The sequence below is a fragment of the Hakea prostrata genome, chromosome 5 (genome assembly GCF_041222555.1).
Source record: "Hakea prostrata isolate BN-2017 chromosome 5, UWA_Hpros_2, whole genome shotgun sequence".
Lineage (NCBI taxonomy): Eukaryota > Viridiplantae > Streptophyta > Magnoliopsida > Proteales > Proteaceae > Hakea > Hakea prostrata.
The window spans coordinates 5,414,975-5,434,424 of NC_142604.1; the positions used below are offsets into that span (position 1 = coordinate 5,414,975).

At 35.8% G+C, this 19,450-nt stretch overlaps 1 protein-coding gene across 1 annotated transcript; it reads right to left on the reverse strand.

Annotated features, from left to right (window-relative positions):
* Positions 1-6,530: 6,530 nt before the first annotated feature.
* LOC149014616 (putative N-acetyltransferase HLS1) lies at positions 6,531-8,386 on the reverse strand. Its single transcript, XM_089156184.1, has 3 exons — positions 8,058-8,386; positions 7,709-7,896; positions 6,531-7,553 (listed from the first exon to the last, which is right to left on the reverse strand). The coding sequence occupies exons 1-3, from the start codon at positions 8,235-8,237 to the stop codon at positions 6,692-6,694; spliced, it is 1,230 nt and encodes a 409-aa protein (XP_089012310.1). The 5' UTR covers positions 8,238-8,386; the 3' UTR covers positions 6,531-6,691.
* Between the last annotated feature and the right edge of the window lie 11,064 nt (positions 8,387-19,450).

Here is a 19,450-nt window from a genome sequence, read left to right on the forward strand (position 1 = left end):
TCTTTTTCCCCCAGAAAACCAGGCTTCAGTTAATGTTCCTTTCCCTCAGCTTTTCTCCTACCCCGCCTTTCCCTGTTGGGGCTTAAGCCGACACTACCCTGGCCCATATGAACACAAAATCCCAAGGTCTCAATCAGGACCCATTTTTATGAATGAAATTCAGAATCTGCAAATCCTGGGCTCCAAAAAAAAAAAAAGGGAGAATAGAATTAGTCAACATAGGATATCCAAATTTCAGAAAGTCAATCTAATCTAACCTAGAAACTGTAAAGAGATACTGAACTGGATACCACAAGACTGAAGATGCCCTCCCTCTTTCTTCAAGGTTTCCATCAAACAAACACTTACTTCTGTTCTGCTGCTGCTACCCAACAAAAATTACAATTTATTGCTCTAAGCTTCTCCTAGTCTACAAAGGAGGACTTCAACTTCCCCTGGAAAAGCCATTTTTAACTTTTTGAAGCCCCTATTGAGGAGCAAAGAAAAGATTGATAGGACAGAAATAGACTACAGAACGGAGAGATTTGATAGATGACAGAGACTTGAGAGGATGAGATCTTATATAAGCCAAAAGAGTGAAAGATTTCTCAGACCTGCTTACGCACTAGAAACAAAGAGATTAGGTTTCATTCTGAAGTGGCTAATCCAAGTCAAATACATGACTAAACCCTTCCTTGCATTTTCTCCATTCATTTATTTTAAGGGGAGAGATCTTTAGGTTCAGGGTTTGTAGGTTAGTGATTGTCTTTTTCAGATTTTTGATGTGAAATTATTATCATCAGAAGGGTTCGTTATTTTTCCAGATGTTACAAATAGATAATCATCATATGTGAATTTGGAAAATTTTGATAGAGAGAACCCTTAGGTGGGTGGGTTCATTTCAAATCCAAAGTCTAACTCAACTTGTTACTGAAAAATATCTCATTTTGTATTATAGTACATTGTGTGTATATCTATGCATTTGTTGGTAGTTGGGTTTGATCGTTTTCCTCACTTTGAGCGTGATAGATTGATTATTTTCTTTCTATTTTCTTCGTGATGACTTAATTTGCCTTTGTAAACATTAGCTCTATAACGATTTTGAATTTGCATATCTATTTACATTCAATGTTAGGTAGATTTTTTCATTCTTTCTATGTTGAATACGACATTCCTTTGCTATTGGGATGGGATTGATGTCATAACTTAAGACGATTTATTCGAATCTTTGAACAAGCTCGAAGGAGTAATGATGACACTAGACATTAATGTGGATGATGAAATCTTACTTTCCCTTACTACATATCCGCAAAATGAAATATGATTTTAAAAGGAAGCCACATAAATAATCATAGTGATATGCTCGAATCTGAGTTCATGTGGTTTCTTCTTCGTTTCCTTTCCTAGTCTTGTGATTGTAACTTAAAGGTGATGAACAATAATTTCTAATGTTTGTGAAGCTAACAATGTTAATGGGGGGGGGGGGGAGATTGAGATGTATTTGGTATATTGAAATATTCACCAAATTTCTTTGCATTTGTCACATCAGGGCCCCACGAAAAAGGATCATCCACATCTTTTAGGACGAGATTGTGGCAGGAAGTTTATCCTAACTAGAAAACACTCTTGCTCAATCCAAAAAATGAGAAGCCTTACAAATGTATGAACTTTAAAATTTTAAATGTACGAGTATTTTTTTCACGTTAAAAGGCCATTTGTATTGAAAATAGGAAAAAAAATTAAATCAAGAAAATAGCCAAGATGTTTGACAAGATTTTATTTTATTTTATTTTATTTTTTGGTAGGTGATTTCATTCAAAATGGCAAGAAGAATAAGACGGTTCCTGGAGACGGAGCTTCACTAACCATCGATCAGCAGAAAGCCAAGATGTCCGACTCACCAAGGACATGACCAACCTAGCTAGATCATTCACAATAGAGTTAGCAAATCTAGATACATAAACCACAGATCAAAACTTAAACTAATAGAATAAACACATAATATCCTCTACAATGGGAGCTACATACAAGAGACTGGAAGCGTTCTTCTTCTTTCTTTCTTTCTTTCTTTCTTTCTCTTCTTCTTCTTTCTTTTTTTATTTTTTTTTTTTTTTTTATTTTTTTTTTTTTTATTTTTTTTTTTTTTTTTTTTTTTTTTTTTTTTTTTTTTTTTTTTTTTTTTTATTTTTTATTTTTTTATTTTTTATTTAACCTATCAGCTTTTTGAGTTTCAGTTAGTTCAAGGCTATTGTATCATCACATGAAAGAAATTGTCAACCTCAAATTTATTTACTTTATTTTATTTTATATATGGTGAAAACCTACTTAATTATTTACTTCTAGGAAGTGTTTCCTCCTTCATGCGTTACACCCCACCGGCCACCTCCAACAATGATTCACAAAATAAGGGATGTTTTGGTAGTATTGGTGGGATTTTTATTCCCATTTATACCTAAAAGAGAACTTCAAAAAACTTGTTTGGATGGAGACCATTTGTATTGGTCATGTTAGGGTTTGAAATCTCTAGTTTCGTGTTTTATGGGTATAAAAATATTGAAGAAAGCATTTGGGAAACTGAAATTTCATTTGTAGACGTACGGAAATCTCTCACGTGACACTCAAATCATTGTACCTGGTGTTTTAAAAGTCAATTGGTAATAATTACAAGAACAAAAATGATTACAGTCTTTAGTGACTCCCAAATCACAATAAGTGGTGTTTAAAAAATAAATCGGTAATAATTACAAGAATGAAAATAGTTATGGTCGTTATGACTTTTAAGAATACCACGTGTCTAGATTCGAAAATAATACGGATAATTCATGATAAGATTACGATTGTTAGGGTTGTTTTGGTATTTTTGGTGGGAATTTTACTTCCATGTATACCTAAAAGGCGAACATATTTTTTGTGGGAATTTTACTCCTATGTATACTTAAAAGGAAAACTTTAATATAAAGTAAAGAAAACTTGTTTGGATGGAGGCCATTTGTATTGGTCATGTTAGGGTTTGACATCTCTAGTTCCATGTTTTATGGGTATAAAAATATGGAAGAAAGCTTTTGTAAAACTGAACTTTGCTTGTTGTCGACTTGTCATAGAAATCTCTCACATGACTCCAAAATCATAGTACCTGGTGTTTTAAAAGTTAGTTGCCAATAATTACAAGAAGAAACACGATTACAGTCGTTAGTGACTCTCAAATCATGATACATGGTGTTTTAAAAGTCAACCAGTAATAATTACAAGAACAAAAATGATTATGGTCCTTATGAGTTCTAGAAGACCACGTGTCTCGATCTGAAGATAATGCGAATAGTTCATGAAAAAATCACATCGCTGGGGTTGTTTTGGTATTTTTGTTTTGGATATTACTCCCACGCGTACCTAAAGAAAAATTCAATATAAAGTAAGAAAAACTTGTTTGGATGGCGAGCATTTGTGTTTATCATGTTAGGGTTTGACATCTCTAATTCCGTGTTTTATGGGTAGAAAAATATGAAAGAAAGCTTTTATGAATTTGAACTTTTGTTTGTTGTAGTATGAAAATCTCTCTTGACTCTTTGATCATGGTAATTGACATTTTAAAAGTCAATTAGTAATAATTACATGAACAAGAAGGATTAATGACTCCCAAATCATGATACGTGGTGTTTTACAAGTCAATCAGTGATAATTACAAGGACAAAAACGATTACGGTGGTTAGGACTTTTAGAACCCCACGTGTCTCGATCCGAAGATAATGTGGATAATTTGTGAAAAGAATACAATCATTAGGGTTGTTTTGGTATTTTTGTTGGGGATTTTACTTCCATGTATACCTAAAAGAGAAATTCAATATAAAGTAAGAAAAACTTGTTTGGATGGCGAGCATTTGTGTCGACCATGTTAGGGTTTGATGTCTCTAGTTCCATCTTTTATGGGTAGAAAAATATGGAAGAAAGCTATTATGAAAATGAAATTTTGTTTGTTGTCGTACGGAAATCTCTCATGTGACTCCTGATCATCGTACCTGGTGTTTTAAAAGTCAATCGGCGATAATTACAAGAACAAAAACAATTACGATCAATAGGACTTTTAGAACCCCACTTGTCTTGATCCGAAGAGGATTGTTTTGGTATTTTTGCTGGGGATTTTACTCCCATGTATACCTAAAAGAGAAATTCAATATAAAGTAAGGAAAACTCATTTGGATGGCGAGCATTTGTGTTGGTCACGTTTGGGTTTGACATCTCTAGTTCCATGTTTATGGGTAGAAAAATATGAAGGGAAGCATTTATGAAATTGAACTTTTATTTATTGTTGTACGGAAATCTCTCACGTGACATCTAATCATCGTAACTGGTGTTTTAAAAGTTAATAGTAATAGAGCAAATTGCACTGGCACCCCAAAATGGAGGCCTTAAAGCACTGACACCCCACTTTATGTTTAAAAAGCACAAAGTCTCCAAAATTGGATTTCCATTGGATAGATTTGTCCACTCTATCACTGAAAACCTTTAAGACAGTGTTTATTATAGGGATATTGTTGAAAATAAACAATGATTTAATTGTTTTGAGTGATAAATTTGACAAATATATCCAATAAAAATCTAATTTTGGGGTTTTTGTGCTTTTTAAACATAAAGTGGGGGTGTCAGTACTTTAAGGCCTTCATTTTGGGGTGCGCGCGCAATTTGCTCAAGATAATAATTACAAGAACAAATTAGTGACTCCCAAATCAAGATACGTGTGATGTTTTAAAAGTTAATCAATAATAATTAGAAGAACAAAAACGGTCATTAGGACTTTTAGAACCCCACCTATCACGATCCGAAGATAATGTGGATAATTAATGAAAAGAATACAATAGTTAGGGTTGTTTTGGTACTTTTTCTAGGGATTTTACTTCATGTATACCTAAAAGAGAAATTCAATATAAAGAAACACAAAATTGTTTGGATGGCGAGCTTTTGTGTTGGTCATGTTAGGGTTTGACGGGGGAAAATCCTGTGTCATGCACAACAGTGAACTTTTATACCTAATAAAAAGTTGTTATTAAAGGCTTGATTTTAAATTTTAAAAAAAATCCCTCAATAGTCTTTTAGTATTTTTGTCGTCTCAACCACTTATTTGGCATATAAATGCACTGTTGTGCACGACAGATGATGCTTTCCTAGGTTTGACATCTCTAGTTCCATGTTTTATGGGAAGAATAATATGGAGGAAAGCTTTTATGAAATTGAACTTTTGGTTATTGTACGGAAATTTCTCGCATGACTCTTCAATTGTCATACTTGGTGTTTTAAAAGTCAATCGGTAATAATTACAAAAACAAAAACGATTACAATCATTAGGAGTGTTAGAACAACACGCCTTGATCCCCGAAAAAATGCGAATAATTTGTGAAAATATTACAGTAATTAGGGTTGTTTTTGTATTTTTGGCGGGGATTTTACTTCCATGCATTCCTAAAAGAGAAGTTTAATATAAGATAAGGAAAACTTGTTTGTGTGGAGAACATTTCCATGGGTCATGTTAGGGTTTCACATCTCTAACTCCATATTTTATGGGTAGAAAAATATGGAGGAAAGCTTTTATGAAATTGAACTTTTGTTTGTTGTCATATGAAAATCTCTCGCATGACTCCCCATCACGATGCACGGTGTTATAAAAATCAATTGGAAATAATTACAAGAACAAAAATGATTACGGTCACTAGGATCTTTAGAACATCACCTGTCCGTTGGCTATTTTTAGTAAGTAGACAAACAATGATCGTGTGTAATCATTAATGAAAGTATATATTTCCTGCCTTTCATAGAGTGTGATTAACGACCAAAACATAATCGTTGCATATGCATACTTGAACACATTCACGTACAACATCAATGTCATTTTCTTAAGAACAAAGAACGAAGAAGATGGTCATAAGATGCAACACTTCCTCATCTTGGGGTTTTATGTATATTCTATCCCCACGCTTCTTACGTGACTTTGGATCACGATACATAGCGTTTTAAAAATCAATCGATAATAATTACAAGAACAAAAATGGCTACAATCTTAAGATTATTAGAACAATACAAGATCATGCGAGTAATTTGGATAGATCATAGAATTATTAATGAACTAAGAAAGAACTTAGCTCATAATATACAAGACTTCCTCATCTACTTCTGGGTTTTGTGTAATTCTATCTTCTCACCCACAACCCCAAAAAAATATTTTAAAAAATGAAGTGCAAATCCACCCATGGCTGCAAAAAGCCAAACAGAGCAACCCATTTAGCAAAGGTAAGCATCACCTCATAAAATGATAAAAGCAACTAGAAAGAAGGCAACCACCACTCAGCACAAAGACATGGATACTTTGAATTTGAACCCTTTTAGACCCATTAAAAGTTCTTCAGAATTAATAACCTTAGATTTCATTCTTTTAATCACTATCCTCTTTTTCTGTGGTACTGAAGAAAGAGATTGTCGATTTGTCTATTCCATGGATTTCCTCACAAGTCGGCAATGGAGAAAGTTGAGAATAAAAGAGCTGTAACAGAGATTTTAGTCCCAAACAAACATGCAAAAAGCCACATTTCATTTATATTTACAACATGAAGAAACAGAATATTCCAAGAGGATTACAATTCTATGGCCGGAATACACAAAGATTAAACAAAACCTAATTTCTTCCTAATCTAAATGACAAGCTCCACCAATGGTGTTTAGCAGAAGCTCAGAACTCTCTTGGATCCACAAAAATGGAACTCCCAGGAGCAGATTTTGTCCAATCTCCCACTGAACAATCGTTGTAGCTTCCTCCCAGTCGCTTAATGCACCACAAGTCATCGTCGCAGGACATTAATTTCCAGTATGGGATGCCCACCTTCAAAGGCTCCAAGTTTGAAACTGAAGTAACTACTACTTGACAACCTCTCTCTTTAGCAAAATTGTGAGCAAACCCACATAGGGCTTTCATCATTTTCGCTGCTTGAGGACCTTCACCTCCTAACCCATACATGAAATGAAAGCCGAATGGCCTGAAAATCTTGGGGATAGATGGTATGTGAAGCCAAGGGAAGGTCTCATCGAAATACCTACTGGTCTTGGCAATGCCTCTGAAGGAAACAGAAGCCCCTCCAAGCTGAACTGAGAACACTTCCTTGGTGTTCCAGATACTAATCACGGCCCAGGATTGAGGTGGGTTCGACAGAAAATCCTCCACACCAGGCCATGTATCGGTGGATTCAGAGGAAGGGATGGCTACGAAGGTACCCAGATTGAGAGGGTTGTTTAGAATGCTACCGATGTCTCTGGGGAAAAACTCGGTGGTTGAGAATCGGCTGCGATAGAGAATCTCGGCTTCTAATGGGGAAAGTTGGAAAATACGAACTCGTCTGTTGATAAAGACTTCATGGGCAAAAACGGGATGGACAAGGATGGAAGGGTTTCTAAACTGTTGATAACCGCATCTTTCTGTGAACAGTTTCAAAGAAGCTTCATTGCTCTTCTCTGTAGCCATATATGAATACTCTGCTCCTCTGAACACAAACCACTCCTCCATTTTCTTAACAAGTTTCAACCCGATACCCATTCGCCTGCAATAAATTTTCTCAGTTAGTAACAGTGATTCATTAATGATAAATTATTCAAACTAGAAAAGAAATGGGGGGGACCTCTCTAAATTATAAACTGTTCAAGCTTCAGAAAAAGAGAAGAAAATAGTATTATTCTGTAACAGTGTTTATCATACCTGTGAGAGGGGGAAACGCGAAGACCCAAAATGTAGCCAACCTCAGAATAGACTGCAACGGGGTTAAATGAATCGTTGCCGCCGTTCTTTCCATTTCTAGTGATGTTTTTAGTACATGTAACCGTCTTGACGCATCCCCTTATCATCCCAACTAGCTGTTTATCTTCACCACTCCCCATTACAGCTACCTGATAAGAGATAAAGCCAAACAAACATCAGAGACAAGAAGAAGAAGAAGAAGAAGAAGAAGGGGAAACCAGAAAAAGCAATTAAAATAGAACCCATAAGCAAAACATATGAATAAGGAGAGAGACAGAAAGGGTTCAGGAGCTGGTATAGTGATGCTTACCAACATAAGATATGCAGGAGAGTGACGAATCCTGCATATGGGGTCACCCAACAAATCGGTGAAAAGAGAGACTTCCTCACTGGCGCCCACATCACATTTCTTGTCAATTTCGTTCACCTCTCTCATGTCTTTCACTGGGTCAAACTCTCTGATCACCACTTCAGCTCTCTGGTTTCCCATCTCACTCTCTGCAGGTTCTCTCCTTCTCTCACTTTCCCACACTAGTGTCTCTTCTAATCTTCCTCTACCCAGAACAACGAAACAGAAAGAAAGAAACAGAAGCAGCAATAAGGAATCAGAAGGAACTGAAGAAAAGCTGAGACAGAACGCAAGAGAAACCATAGCTGACGCCGACTTTATATAGGATGGAAAGGCAAACTATCTCGTTAAATCACAGCCTTTGAAGACCGAAAAATCGCAAAATCACGTGCCCAGCAAAGCCTCTACTCTCTTAAGTATACACTGTCGCTTACACAACTGCTCAACACTTCACCTGCTCACTCTCTTTACCTCTCTTCTTCTCTGGGGATTTTATTCATATATTTATATGTGAGATATTGAATGGGTTATCATTGGAATTCAAGGCTTAGTTAGTGGGGTCCACCTAGGTCATAAATGAATAAAGAAAGAAATCCGAGTAGATTATTAGAAAAAGGTAAAAATCTGATATGGATTTTCTCTCAGCTCATTTTTGGTAAATATAGAGATGGGTAAATAGGTGGAGGTGGTGGTAATGGGTGGCGGTGGAGGCGGAGGGGGAGGTGGTGGTGGCAGTGGCAGTGGCAGTGTAGTGGAGGGTAATAATTATCACGAAAAGCCGAAGGCGGAGAAAGGCGGCTATGGCTGCGCCGTCTCGTTGTTGTTGTTCACTTTTATGTTTTTTCTTTAAATGCCAGTAATGACCATCACTTTTAATCATTATACCACTATCCCATCCCATCTCGTCCCATCATGGGCAACCATGCATGCTTTACCCGCTCATCCATGTTTTATGATATCTGCCTATTTAGCCACGTGGTAATTTCTACATCGTCAGATAAAGGATGGAATCATATCGGACGTACTCTAACATGACACGGTGATCAGAGGACAACGGGAATGGTGCCACGTTGCTCTGAGACACGTCTGTGGGCCCATCAAGACTAACCCACATTGCCGGTTATCGGTAGTGATGATAACAGAAAGACCACTAAAAGTCATTTGGTTTCTTTAATGATAATGGTTTGAAGTAAGGGCAGGAAAGTAATTACATATGGAGAATCGCACAAGAAAACAAAGGGTTTTGAGGTGAGAACCGTTTCGACAATCATTGGAGTCTTGCGGGGGAATGGACACGTCACTATAACTTTTGACCTTCCATGTTAATCCCTAATAAACGCTAGTTCTTGCCGCTGCGCTAGCGCGTATACTGCGACACAACAAAACTTTGTAAATTATTTTTGCATTTACCTCAATACAAGGGTATATGCGTCCTTTCAACGGGAAGAAGAAACCTGAAACTTATGGGGGTGCTAGCGTAGGCCATACTATCAGATAAAAATGCAATCTTTTCCCCTCCATAGGTCACCATCCTTGTTCACTTTTTTTTTTTTTTTTTTTGGTAATAAGCTTCATTAAGCCAAGGCTTAAACATTCAACCAATGAGTGGATAATGGCCAAACCGTCGAGCCCGTAATCAACAGGGCCTTCCTTGCTAGGACATGAGCAATTAAATTGCGAGACCTATAAATAAAAGAAAACCTACATTCAATGAAATACTATTGCAATTTCCTTATATCTTCTACTATAGGCTGAAGAGTTAGAGGGGTTGGTGCCTTCGGTTGATGTAAGATTCTGATCAGCTCTGCACAATCTGTCTGGAACATAGCTCGATCAATACATTCTCCAAGGGATTCTAACATTGCAGATCGCATAGCCATTGCTTCACCAATTACAACAGTCTCAAAGTATGAGGCGTTGGATATTGCCTTGTTCACTCTCTCTACTCACATAAAAGGACCAAGTTACCATTCCAAATGGTATCTATTTTGTCATACTTAATTATTATTTTTTTTTTACGTAGCTTGTTTAAAGTACATAGGTTCTCCACTGTAATTATGAATTTCAGATTACGTGGAAAATTCATTTCACTGCCAAGATATTCTTCGAAAAACTCCAAAACTTTTGCTACCAGTATTTAATAACTATAACATTCAAATGTCGTTAATCTCTTCTTTTTCTTCATCTTATGATTTAACCGTTTCTCGAGTACCACAAATGATTGCGAAGTGGATAACTTCAATCATAGGATATTATAAGAGTTATATACCTGCACGTTGATATGAACATATTAGAACACGGGAGAAAATTAATGAAGTCCACATTACGTGGAAACAAGACTTTCTTCCATAAACTCCAAAACTTGTGTCAACAAGAAAGATCCCTTTTTAGCATATTTTCTTTGACCTAATCAAAATTTTCGTTACTAGTATTAATAGTTGTAACATTCAAATGTCGTCAAACTATTTTGTTCATTTTCTTCCTTTCATGATTCAGCTATTTTTCGAGTACAATAAATGATTGTAGACTTCATAACAGTTGGCTATCATAACAATTATCTATCATGCAAGTTGATAATAACATTGCTTTTGTAGCATATGCTAGCACTTCTCTTTACCTATATCTCTTCATTTGTCTTATGAAATGACATAAACACCCTTAAGGTAGAAAATACACAAGGAGTTGGTAGCATATATTGGTGCATTGAACAAAAAAAACATAACCCATAGTATCTTATGAGAATCAGATTCTTAAAAACTACATAAATGAGTTCTAAATATGGACATGCAGTCATTAATTACACCATATGAAAGGTAAGAAATTTATGAAAATTACCAAGGGAAGTTGTCAAAATTGCATAAACATGCAACTAGAGAGATACTAATGAGAGCGCGTAAAATGATAATTATACCCCTATGAAAGATGGAAATCGCTTATAATATCCCCAATTCCTCACCCAGTTGAATTTTTTGGGCTTATCTACAAAATTAAATTACACATACGTACGCGACGAAGAAAAGAGATAAACATGAAGAATAAAAAAAAAAGAAGTTAACGTACGTTACGGTCATGCATGGAGAGAGAAGGAAAGCGGAGTTTGTTTGGGCGTTACAAATTTGGATTGTTTGGTTCTTGCAGGTTCGAATTAACAGTCAAAGGTGGGGTCATGTGTGGGCCCGCAAGACCAATGATGTTTGGATGCTAGGAATGAGGTGTTACATTCTCTCATTCTAACCTACTTCGTCCCACCTATATTAATATATGCGATGGATCGTAAACGTTACAATTTTTTTCCAATTTTGAAAAAAGAAAAAATTTGATAAAGTTTAGTGGACCCCTGTGGAATTCATGCATGAGGTCACCTTCTTTGCATGATAAAAAAATAAACCATACCAAATAAATTTAAAAATTTGTTTATTCAAAAAGCAAATATCCTCAAGTTTGCTTACTGGCGAAGCAAATATGACGATTTGGTGGACGCAGGATTTAACATGGAGAGGGTAAATATGACATTTTACATGGAAAGCAGCTTAAAGGAGTAAATCCTAAATTCAGGAACGTGAAAGAAATATTTCAAAAAACTAGGAAGAATAAAGGAAAATTTCAAGAATTCAGGAGGGCCATGGCTCCCTAGCCTAGGGCAGCTTCACCCTTGGTCACAACTCAAAAGTATCGATGTTATTAATTGATACATATTGATATCTTTGTATCAAATATTGATACTTGTCCAATGTCTTTCAAGTCCCGCAAAATGTTTATAAAGGTTGATGTGTTGGGTTTAAGTGTCTTGTATTATGTGTGTCCATGTAATTATGGTTTTGGTTGTATCTGTAATTGAAATAGGGTTTGAGTCAATTACTAGTACTGAGGTAAAACTGTAATTACATTGGGATTAAGGTTTTAGATTTCCCTATAAATAGTCTCTGTGGGATAACCTATAAGTATCAATCTCCGTAGGAGGTTGGGGAATCAATCCCTGTAGGGGATTGGGGAACCCATCTTGAGGATAAGGATTGGGGGCAAGCAAAGGGTAGCACTTTGTGGGTGTGAGAATGGTGTGAGGTTTTTCTAAAATAGTGTAACTATTTTTCTCTTTAGTGGACGTAGGCAAGGTTTTGCCGAACCACGTTAAATTCCCCTTGTGTGCTTTGCTTGTATTTTTCTCTGTTCGTGATTGTGCATCCATTATCCCTAACAGAATTGTGTGTGCATCTTGGATCTTACGAAGTTGTCTAATACCCTAAAAGTTAATTACTGACAATTATCTTTTTACCCATTGTATTTATCATTAAATTTTTTTCTCCAGTTGGGGATTGGAGCTAATATTTCACACATTGGATTAAAGGGGTTTCTCCAAAGAAATTTCAAACAATCAAGGGAGGAGAGGAGGAAAATAGACCCTCAAGCCTTAGAGAAGTTCTCCCTCTGATTGTGTTTGTGGGGTCACGGATCAAAAGTATTGATGAATATTGATATCAGCTGTATCCAATATTGATACCTGACCAATGTTTCTTAAGTTCCTGCAAAGTGTCCGATCATAAAATATAGATTGTATCGTTGCCACGTAAAGACCTAGCGGAGATAAAAAAAGATATTGAAAAAGAAAAACTTTCACTAAAAAAATGAAAAAACAGGTTCAATAGGAGAATTTGGGTAAAAAGAGATATTATATTGGACAATTTAGGTATATAGTTTACCTTTTTAATGTTTTTTTAAGGTAGATAAAAGTAAATTTAAAGTACTAGATTGTCTTGGGTGTTGCTTAATAGCTAGCAGTTATTATGCTATTAAGCTTTTATGATAATTGATAGTTAATCAACATTAATTGTCAATTATAATATTATTCGAAAGAAAAGAAAAGAGAGAGAGAGAGAGAGAGAGAGAGAGAGAATTAGAATGTACAATTCAAGAAGTTTGTTTGCCATATGCTAGATGATAGTACGAACGCAACTATCGAAAAACCAATAGTGCAGGATTATTTATTAGAATATTGTCGGAATAGGAATGAACAGTGATTAACTCAACAAGATTAGCGTGATTATACTTGATTTGTGTTATTATGTCACTAGCAGTCTAGTCCAACCAACACCTAGAAGAAAGCTAAACTATATGAATTTTTTTTTGGAGAGAGGAGTGGGTGTGGGGACAGATATTGGATTAAGTTTTCTTTAGATGATAAATCTAAAAGAAGAATATGTTAAAGGAGAATGAATTTTCTATAGAGCGAAAGAAAGATCGAAATAGTTATATCATCAGGAGGTGCTTAAGTTGACTCTTATAATACTTTTTAGTCGCACAAGTTTCTTTTTACATCAGAAAAAAATTATCTTTAATGAAAGTACTTAGTGGTTTTCTAAAGTTAAGTAGGAGAATTTATTCCTTAATCCATTATGAAGAGCAGCATGATACGAGAATTATGACATCTCATGGATATAAAATGTACTATGATGTCACTTTAGTATTCTAATTTTTATGTTAATCATCATCACTAAGCAAAACTTGTACTAAGAGCATATTTAACCCCACAGAAAAGCAGAGAAAAAAACGAGGGTCCCGGAGATGATGACCAAAGGGATGACGGAAGCAGAAATAGATATAATTGACCTCATGATCACTCCGATGATTTGGCTCCTGTTTCATATGAAGAATTAATGAATAGTAGATTAATTTAGAATCAAAATCTCTTTATCTAAAAAGAATTATTTGAGATCGTCCAATGATCATAAAGCGAATTGAGAATTCTTATGATATACTTACAAAAGTAATAGAGTTTGGGTCATTTCCGGAAAAGGGGAGGACCACCACTATCTTCATCTCCATCTCCACCTTCACCATATTATTGTTTTTAAGACCTTTCACCATATAAGTAACTAGAATAATAGCAACACTAACCATAGAAAAGGGACAGTTTTCATGCACGGCCATGTGTGAAACACGATCGATATCAAAATATTCCAATCCAAGGGCTAAAATGTAGACATGTTATGCTCATACATGATCTTGTGTGAACCATAGAAAAATCTTTTTTTTTTTTTTAGGGGGGGAGTTAAATATAATAAAATTTAGAAGGTTTGAAAGATTGATGAGGAGATAGAAAAGAAAAGAACATGGGTCCTCGACATTAACAAATGTTGGAGATTTTGTATTTGTTGGATTAGGCCACAAAGAAGGAAAGGCAGAAAGAGAGAACGCAGAGAGAAACAGTTTGAGACAAAAGCCGAGACAAGCGCATTGAAGCAATCGTCGTACAGGATCTGTTTTTCTGGTTTGTCTCTCTTTCTCTTTCTCTTTCTCTCTCTGTTCCTATCCATTTTTTCTTGCTTTCTTTTGAGTTCTTTGTTTTCATATTAAGATGACCATGGAAGACTTAGCTGTCACACCCGTATCAAGCCCTTTTAATCCTCCAATGAAAACACTATATTATTGTTGCTGTGATTAGATAACAATGGATTGGTGCAAAGCACAACGAACCATGTAGGCCCGGTGCCCAGCAATTCGTCCTAATGCTAAGCATTCTTGCTTCTTTTTCTGCTCTTTTCTTGCTTTCTCTCTCTCTCTCTCACGTCATTTCTCAAACACCTTGTGTGCATATATTTACAAAAGAGAAAAAGCGAAAGCCAAGGCTCCCGTCATCTCTCACCTCACTTCAACCCACGCCTTCTCGCTCACTCAGCCTTAGTCCCCCCTTCCCACTTGGGCCACTTCCCACTTCCCACTTCTCTCTCTCTCTCTCTCTCTCTCACGCAATGTGGCGAGCATCACATGAGCATGGCAAGTAGCGAACATGTTTACAATTATCTCGCTAATCTGTCTCTTGTAGAGGTGACTGAGGATTAACAATGACAGCCGTTGTTAATGGGTTATTACTGTCCATCAATAATAAACTACTGCTGGTGAACACAAATCTTGAAGACCAGAGTGAAGTGGGTATGAACAAGTTGACTCTTTTCACATTCTCCTCTCCAGTTAATTAAAATCTCTAGATCCACCTCCAAAACCCATTTGCCATTTTGATTTACTAGCACCCAATTATTCACATTTTTTGCTGGATCTTCGGATGAAAAGAGATTTGGTGGAGTGTGGCTCGAGGAATGCATTATATGAGGTTGTTTGTTTAGTTTCTTAAATCAATTCAAACCAAAAAGTTATCTGTATGTGATACCTAAACATGTTCTTTAAATCACCATTATTTGTCTAAATAAACAACTCTCATTTTACTAAGCTGATTCTGGGAATCAGTAGAGTTTTGGGTTTTTCATTGAACCCATTAACATAATTTCAGAAATTTCTAAATTCTGAGGCGTATAGGAAGTTAGGAACTGGGGACTTGGGATTGAAGAAGGAAAAGGTATGGCAAATAAGTACAAATTAGGTCAGTGAATATTTATGTACAGAAAGAGTAAGACATGCAGGACCTCTCAGTCTTGTCTTTTGGCCTGGTGTATATCTTCCTCTGTTGGAGTACAGCTTTTGAAGCTTTGGAGAATGGGAGCTCTTTAGGGCTATGGACAGAGATTGATTGAGACCCAGAGAGGGAATGAGAGAGAGAGAGAGAACTGATGAGCAGGACAGAAAAAAGTTGAGATTTTGTTGAGATTTGTCCATGTGTTAACTCGTAATTCATTTGGATTTTGCTAGGGATTGACTAATGTGATTGTATCTCTGTGCCAATAATGTCCAACCAGAGAATCCACAAGTCAATAACAATTTGGACCCCTGTAAACTCTGTTCATGAGTTTATCAACAAAAAAAAAAAACTCTGTTCATGATCTTTGAACATTCTGGAACTGGAAGGGGTTGATTAGACTGATTTTTGTCTTCATACAACAGTCTCCTATTGAAATTAAAATGATGAATTCTTCTATTCCAGTAAGATATGATGCTCTATTTCAATGTTGAAAATTAAAAAATTTAAATTCTAAAAGAAGTGGTCAAAACCACTTTTCTTGGAATGATTAAATAATACCTTAGTTATCTTAGAGATTAATCAAAATCAAAATACTCTAATTCAAATGTCTGTAGGCAATAGTATTCTTTATACTGGGTTTATTTACCACTAAAGTTATGATTGAATAATTGAATAATGATTATAACTCCACATGCCTTCGACAAGCTGGTAATGAATCATTAGTGTCATTGCCTCGTAGATATTTGAAATCCAATTTTTTTTCTTGGAGTGTATCACCCAATGAGTACCCAATGAGGCCCTAAATTAGCACAAAAATCTACATAATATTGAAATGCGTGTGACACAGTCTAACTATTGAATGCCTAGTTGAGCACTCTACTTAATTAGTAAACAGGAATCTGATCATAGATTTTCGTCGGCCCTTCGTGAATCTCACATTCCACCTCTTCGAATATTTTACATGTTTTCAGCTGAGAAACAAATATGTATTAACTGGTCTGAAATCAATCTTTAGGATATTTTGAATGTGGGTTCAATAAGATAAAGGAGCGAATAATTGTAGAGAGTGTTCTAGGGTAGGGCTAGGAATAAGTATCATGTGAGCATGTAGGTATTCTTAATGACAAAATCACTAGGATTGTGCAAGATAATTGTAACAACTTATTATATTTCTCAATCCATGTTCACCATCCATTGTTCATTGTAAGAGAAAACCATTTCACTCCCACTTGGTATTCTTTTAAATGTTAATAATGATAATGTTGTCTTAGCCTGTTAGTATCAGAATATTTTGCTCTCAAATTAATGCAAAGAAAAATGGATATAGAAAATTTTGGGGTTTTTATTTTCTTCTTTCTTTTACTTGTTTTGATGAACCCCAAATATTGTTCTAGAGTTCACCAACCCATATAAGATTATACTATCCAAACAAAAAGATCCCATATAAGATTATGATTTTATTTTGAATGAAAATTCAAATTTCTCCATGATGCTACAGTGTTTTTGGACTTTTCAAAGATTTCTTCTCAATGCTCAAGTTGGAAAAAAACAGAATAAGGAAAAAAAGAAAGATCACCAGCAGAAAAGAACCAGATCCTCTTCTTCTGTATTGGGAAGACTGAGCAGAAGCACTGATGAGAGAGGAGATCAGATTCTCTTTTTCCCTACAGGTTACCTTTTTGGAATAACAAACAAAGGATTCAGATTGACTAAACTGTCCTCTCGTCGGTTCTTTTCTAATCTTTAATCAGTCCAATGAGTTGACTTCCTTCTTTCCATCATTCCAAACAAAGAACTGAAACTCCAATTGTGACCCCTCTCTCTGTCTCTCTCTCTCTTTCCAAATTCAGCTCCTCCAATCCAATGCAAATCAGAAGGTTATTTTAATCATTTTATATGAAAATATTTACCGTTTTGATGAGATGTTTACGTTGGAATGGGATCATGATGTGATGGTGATGACATTTATAGGGAATCAATAAGAGAAAGACAACAAACCCAGAAAAGTTCAAATTCCAGAAGCCTTTAACTACATTACCAGCACCATGGCTATGATCATCAACATCATCATGATGCATCATGATGCTCGGATGGTACCATGCCAAGCATCATCACACCCATTCTTCAACTGCCCATGTTACCAAGTGTTTGTCTTTGGGGAGAAATCCCCTTCAACAGTAGATTCTGATGTCTACTGATGATAATTGCATGGAACAGAAAACATATGTATTGGAGTTGAAATTAACTGTTGCTTAATTGTCTCTAGAGCCTTAATTTAAAGATATTTAAAGATTAAATTAATCCTACATGCACAAATCTATACGTACAAGTATTATACAAAGGAGGAGGAGGAGGAGGAGGAGGAAGCAGAGAGAGTAAAGGTTGGGAGGAGAGGTGGTTGGTGGTCCCCTACACCTACAGAACTTCAATGTTGGGATAGCATGGCAGCGAGGTTTTGTCTGGGCAAGGGCATCAAAAAGCTTGGGATACCAAAACTATGTTTCCCATTGAAGAGAAAGCCATGGTTAAACAATACATATAACCCGGTTCCAGCTTCTTAATTCTATATTCAACTTTGCTGGTTTTGGTTCCAGAAAAGAAAGCTTTGCTTGTTAGTTTGGTTTTACCAAAATCATATGATGGGGGTGACCTTGTGGCTAACTGGGCAACTGTCCTTGCCTTCTGATCTTTCTGGGTTTGGATCCTTTCAAACCCTAAATCAGAAAGAGTCAAAAGATTCATGTCCTCTTCAATTAAGTAGTTATGAGATGAGATAGCCATACCTAGAGATAGGAGTACAGAGTAGGGAGATGACAGAGATAATAGAAGATATCAGTCATTAAATGGAAGGCCTTTGTTCCTTCCTCTGGTCTCCACCTAACTCGGACTTTGATTTTCTCTGTTTTGGGAAATTCTAGGCCCACAGGTTGACCATATTTAACTGATGAAATAAACTTCCAAAAGAAAAGTTGAAAAGAAGAGCAACAAGTCATTGTGCCGCCTCAACTGGATTTGGGTAAGACTCTATACTACTGTAACGTCGTTTCTCTCTCTCTATTATGTCCACCAATTTATGAAACCTGGTGGCTATCTTTGTCTCTTTCAATTCAAGGGTTCAACAACCCATTTTTTATTTTTTCCCTCTCTCTCTCTGTCTACAATAAGAAGCCAAAGGTTAGTAAAGTTTCTACTCTTACCCAGAAAAAAGAAAAGAAGAAAAAAAAAAGATAAGATTGAAGCTTCTGTCAATCCAGTTGCATACTGCCAAAGGTGGGCATCACTGTTGATAATGGATTATTTATCTTCTGGAATTTGAATTAATAAAACAAGTCTGTTGCCTCAGCATTTTTTCTTATTAATGGGTTAGTCAATGGCAATAGAATAAGTTAATCCAACAAATGCTAAAGGGATTTTTACACCATTAGTCAATCTGATTTTAGGGACTTTAATAACTCAACCCATGTTCAAGTTATGGGTCCCTTGTAAGTATCTGGTCCACCTTTCCAATTAAAAAGATCAGTCAACTCAGGTTGACCTATTTGTCTTTTAGGATCAATGCTCCAACGACATTTAAAGTTGTCTTCTTACATTTTGTTTTTGGGTAGATAAAGTTGTCTTACATATGCATTATTGGAACTGTTTTTCGGCTTAGAAAGTGTTCTAAGACTCAGTTTTTTTTCTCTATGATCTCAATTCAGAGTGCATTAGAAAGCAGAATATATTCCTAACATACATACCAAACAAGTTCCTTGGTTCTAGAGCAACTTTTTTTCTTTTCTGGATAAGCTTTTACAGTATAGTTTGATGAACCTTATCTTGATAATTTGGATAGTTACCCTACGTTGGCCAAAGAAAAAAAAAAGTTACCCTACAAAATGTAAGTGATTCAGGAAGAACACCCTGACTTGCCAGTTTACATGGCTTGAAGCCCATGACAGAAACCCTG

What these genes read in the sequence shown, in the direction of transcription:
- LOC149014616 (XM_089156184.1), bottom strand. Translation starts at nt 8,237, where the DNA reads ATGGGAAACCAGAGAGCTGAAGTGGTGATCAGAGAGTTTGACCCAGTG. An exon ending in CTCCTGCATATCTTATGTTG is followed by an intron (nt 7,897 to 8,057) that starts GTAAGCATCACT and finishes ATCTCTTATCAG; the next exon opens with GTAGCTGTAATGGGGAGTGG. An exon ending in CGCGTTTCCCCCTCTCACAG is followed by an intron (nt 7,554 to 7,708) that starts GTATGATAAACA and finishes AATTTATTGCAG; the next exon opens with GCGAATGGGTATCGGGTTGA.